General features: G+C 44.2%; 1 protein-coding gene across 3 annotated transcripts in view; it reads right to left on the reverse strand.

The window, feature by feature from the left end:
- The window catches only part of SUCO (SUN domain containing ossification factor), a 66841-nt gene extending 63005 nt beyond the window's left edge, over positions 1 to 3836 (reverse strand). For all 3 annotated transcript variants that reach the window (XM_019530770.1, XM_019530769.1, XM_019530768.1), the window contains exon 1: positions 3645 to 3836. In XM_019530770.1, coding sequence (XP_019386315.1) covers positions 3645 to 3709 — 65 coding nt within the window. In that variant the 5' untranslated portion in view covers positions 3710 to 3836. The remainder of the gene's footprint in view (positions 1 to 3644) is intronic.
- Positions 3837 to 3846: the final 10 nt, after the last annotated feature.

Here is a 3846-nt window from a genome sequence, read left to right on the forward strand (position 1 = left end):
TTTGTGCAGATCTGTGGAGATGCATTTCCGTATTATGGTTTTTAAAAAGTGCCCCCACCTCCCAACTGAAACAAAATTTAAAAACTGCTGATTTAGTCAGTCCACAGATAACTGAAACCAAGGCTTCATTGCCCTTTGCTTTTGAAATGCCTGCATCCAAGTAATAAAAATATCCTTACCAAAAGGTATTTGGAGAAGGATCATAAATACAAGGTCAGTACTCAGCTGAGTAGTTCTTAAATGCTAGAGAAGAAAGCAAGTAGCAATACCAAGGTCAATGTGTTCCCAGCATCTCCCCCTGCCCCCTCAACTCTCATAGGTACATGCTTATATATACAGTGTAGTACATCTTGTCCCCTCATTAGTTAGCTTATATGATATTAACCACTAAACTCTCTAACGACCCTAGTCAATTCCTTGTCCTTTAAGTACCTGTGGCACAGTTTGCTTTGGTGCCCAAGCTTTGAACCATTGCTATATGCTGTAATCAATCTGGAGTGCCTCAAGATCCTTTTAAGAGTGCTACTAGGTGCCATGCAATGTTAGCATGGACATGGTTCACAAAATAAATCCAGAGATTTCAAATAGGAAACGCAGTATTAAAAACACTCAAGACATTTTATGGTCTTCCCAGGTTTCTTGCAACAGAAGAATTGTTCTATTATTTTTCTGTGGTCAAAAAATGTGAGTGAGAATTAAGAGCCAGCATTTTCCGAGGGGTGCCTCTAGCCAATCTAGCGGTGCCTGGAGCCTAAAAACTTTGAGAAACGCTGTCATATAAATTTCATCAGACAAGTTACAAATGGTATGACAGATTTACTGAAAGACTGAAAAAGCTTTGTTGTCACATTTCAGACAAGTTTTAGTCTCTACTAGTCCCCAACTAATACCATCCAACATAATTCACAAAGACTTTAAAATTTAAGCGAGTTGCACACATCCCTTACTATATATAGATATAAATCCACTGGTTCAAGCTAGGACAGTAAAAACAAAAGGTGGTGTGTTGTTCTTGCTGAAGTTAATAGATACCATAGTGCTATCTCCAATCCTGATTAGGATAAGTTGTTTGACATACATCTCTCTAATGTTTGGCAAAGAGCAAGTTTTTCCCCAGCAAGAGTTATCAAGCAGCTGTAATAATATACTAATTTCCCCCAGAATTCAGGCTTTTCAATATCCTATTGCAACTGGGGTTGAAGGGGGCGGGGAGGAGGGAATCTTCATTCTTATTTACCGTTTTCAACTGATAACATCCTATTTCAAAAACAAAAGAAGAAGTTCCTGTCAGCTTTTGCAGATTCATTCTTAAAGACCCCTGGTTCCTGCAACAAAAAAAGCCCTCAAACCAAAATTGGCCACAAATATATTAAGGAAAGAAAGAAATTCTACCTTTACTGAAAAAAGGAATTTTCCCTTAGGACAGGAAGGAAAAAATCTTTTGGAAAGAAATAAGCCACACTTCCATGATATTTTGACCTGCCGAACAAAAAAGTCACCAACTTTTCAGACTCTGCAACAAGTAATAACTCAAAGTTAAAACATGAGCCCCCTAAACCTGGAGAGACGAGGCAAGATTTGTACTAAGCACATTTCAAGATTTCAGTAATTTGTCCATGTGTTTTCCTGCAAAGTTATGAACTTCAGCCCCCAATATTATTGGCTTCTTAAACAAACCCCTATAATGCAACAAAACGCCACTAATGGAATTCCATGAGCACAACTGTGTGGTGTTAATTGAAACAGAGAAGCCATAGCAATTCAATAAGCTATATTTTACATTTATAGTTATTTTAAAAAAAATTAAAAAGTGTAACTGCAAAAGTATAATGCGTTACACTGCAACTGTTCATAACTAAAAAGGCAAAAAGGAACTTGCTCAACTTTATTATGAGAGACCATGGTACACAGAATTTTTGTTGCTTGTTTAAAATGAGAATAACCTGGCAGTTGTATTAATAAAAGTGAAATCTCACCGATTCCAGAATTTTGAGAACAGTCCAACACAGAAACAGCACCTTCCACAAAAAATAACCAGAAAAGCCCCAGGGGATTTTAAAGGAAAAGAAAAATAAAAATTACTGGCAAAAGTTTAAGAAATCATAACAATAATAAGGAAGTTGTGATTAGCTAACAACAATATGCATAAAAGATGATCACTACAGCAAGAAACTTCCATGCAATCTGCATATATTTTGGGAGTACAAGTATACCTCTTCTGGCAACCTGGTAAAAAAAGTGAGAGAGAAATGATTTAAGGTAAGCCTTGCTATTATTTATAAGATGCAAAAGAAATCCAGGGAAATAGTCTCTCTAAGTTCTCTCCCCTGCTAATCTCCTTTCCCTTAATATCCACGTTACGAGGTATTATGGAATTTACCATCTTCCACACGCATTTCACACTTTTGGTGAAGCCTCTTGGCTTATTGTATCAGCCCACATTATTCACTTCTATCTGTAGCATCAAGACCATTTTGATCTTGAGTATATTCTGCTTAGGTGCATAATGTCAGGACTGAACAAAGGCCATGTACTTACCTGGAGCATCCACTAATCCAAATGTAATGCTCATTAAATACATAGCACAGTGGTGTTATCTGGCTTGAAACTGGAATTTTCAAACCGACCGCCGTTATAAGTCTTGAGAAATGACAGGAACTGATCCATTTCAGAGGTGATAATATCACAACACTGCTGAGACTGTACTAAAGGAGCAATGCTTACAGCACTGTCAGCACCATGGTACTACTGCCCCAGAAGTTGCTAGTTTCTGCCATGTTCAAGGCTTCTAATGATATCCCTGGGACCGTTCAGAGCAAACACAAGGCTGTAGAGGCGAGACAGCAGCCAGCATCGCTGCTGGAGCCAAGGGAACAGGAACCAACACAAGCCAACTGAGGTGCAGGTCAGCAGGCAGGCTGTTCTGCGCACCTCCTTAAACATTAAAGGTGAAACTTAGGATTGGGACACAACAGATAAAGGAAGCGACAACTGAAACAGGACAGGGCAACTTCAGCTGCTGATAACCAAGGCTGCAGGAAGCACAAGCAGAAGAGGGGTGGGTGCCAGTAAAGCCTGTGAGAGCCATCCCCACAATCCAGGGAGGCAAAAGGGACCCCAGAGGTGACAACTCAGAGGGATGGAGAAAAGTTGGGTCCTGGAAACGAGCAGAGAAGCTGTGCAATAAATGCAGCCTGGGCCCTGGTGCCCATGGAGGATCCTGGTTAAAGATGCCACTTGCTCCGTGCAGAGAAGGGCACTGCAAACAGCCCACATGGATCATTTGCCTTGTCAAAGCACCCCCGCCACTACTGTGGTGGTAGGCAGAGGAGAAGCCAGACCCTACCCAGCAGGGTTCAAGTTACAGGGGGCTAAGCCCCCCATAAGAGACAAGAACACCCCTGTAAGATGTGGCAGTCATAACCCAGGGTTTATTAGGGGCATCATGGGGTCACCCTCCTCCCCCGGCAAGAACGGCGCACATTTCAAGCCCTGCCCCAGGCGGGCGCCCATAGGAGATAGCGAGACGCGGCCGCCCAGGCTCTCCCCGTGGAGGGGAAGGATCCTACTCGCCTCGGGGAGCCCATCTCGGCGGCCCCCTCCCAGGGCAGGCTCAGCCCGGCGCGGCGCCCGCCCGCACTCACCACAGCAGGAGGCAGAAGACGAGGCAGGAGCCCAGGGCCAGAAGCCGGCGGGGCGGCCTCCTCATCGTTTCCCCCTTCTGCCTGCCCCGACCGGGAGGCGGCAGCGCATCCTCCCGGTTGCCGCCCGGGGGGTCGGGTCCCCGCGCGGAGGGAGGGAGAGGACGCTCGCTCCGCTCCCGCCGCCGGCACACGCCCCTGACCG

This window comes from Crocodylus porosus, unplaced genomic scaffold (assembly GCF_001723895.1).
Source record: "Crocodylus porosus isolate Cpor-Errol unplaced genomic scaffold, CroPor_comp1, whole genome shotgun sequence".
Lineage (NCBI taxonomy): Eukaryota > Metazoa > Chordata > Crocodylia > Crocodylidae > Crocodylus > Crocodylus porosus.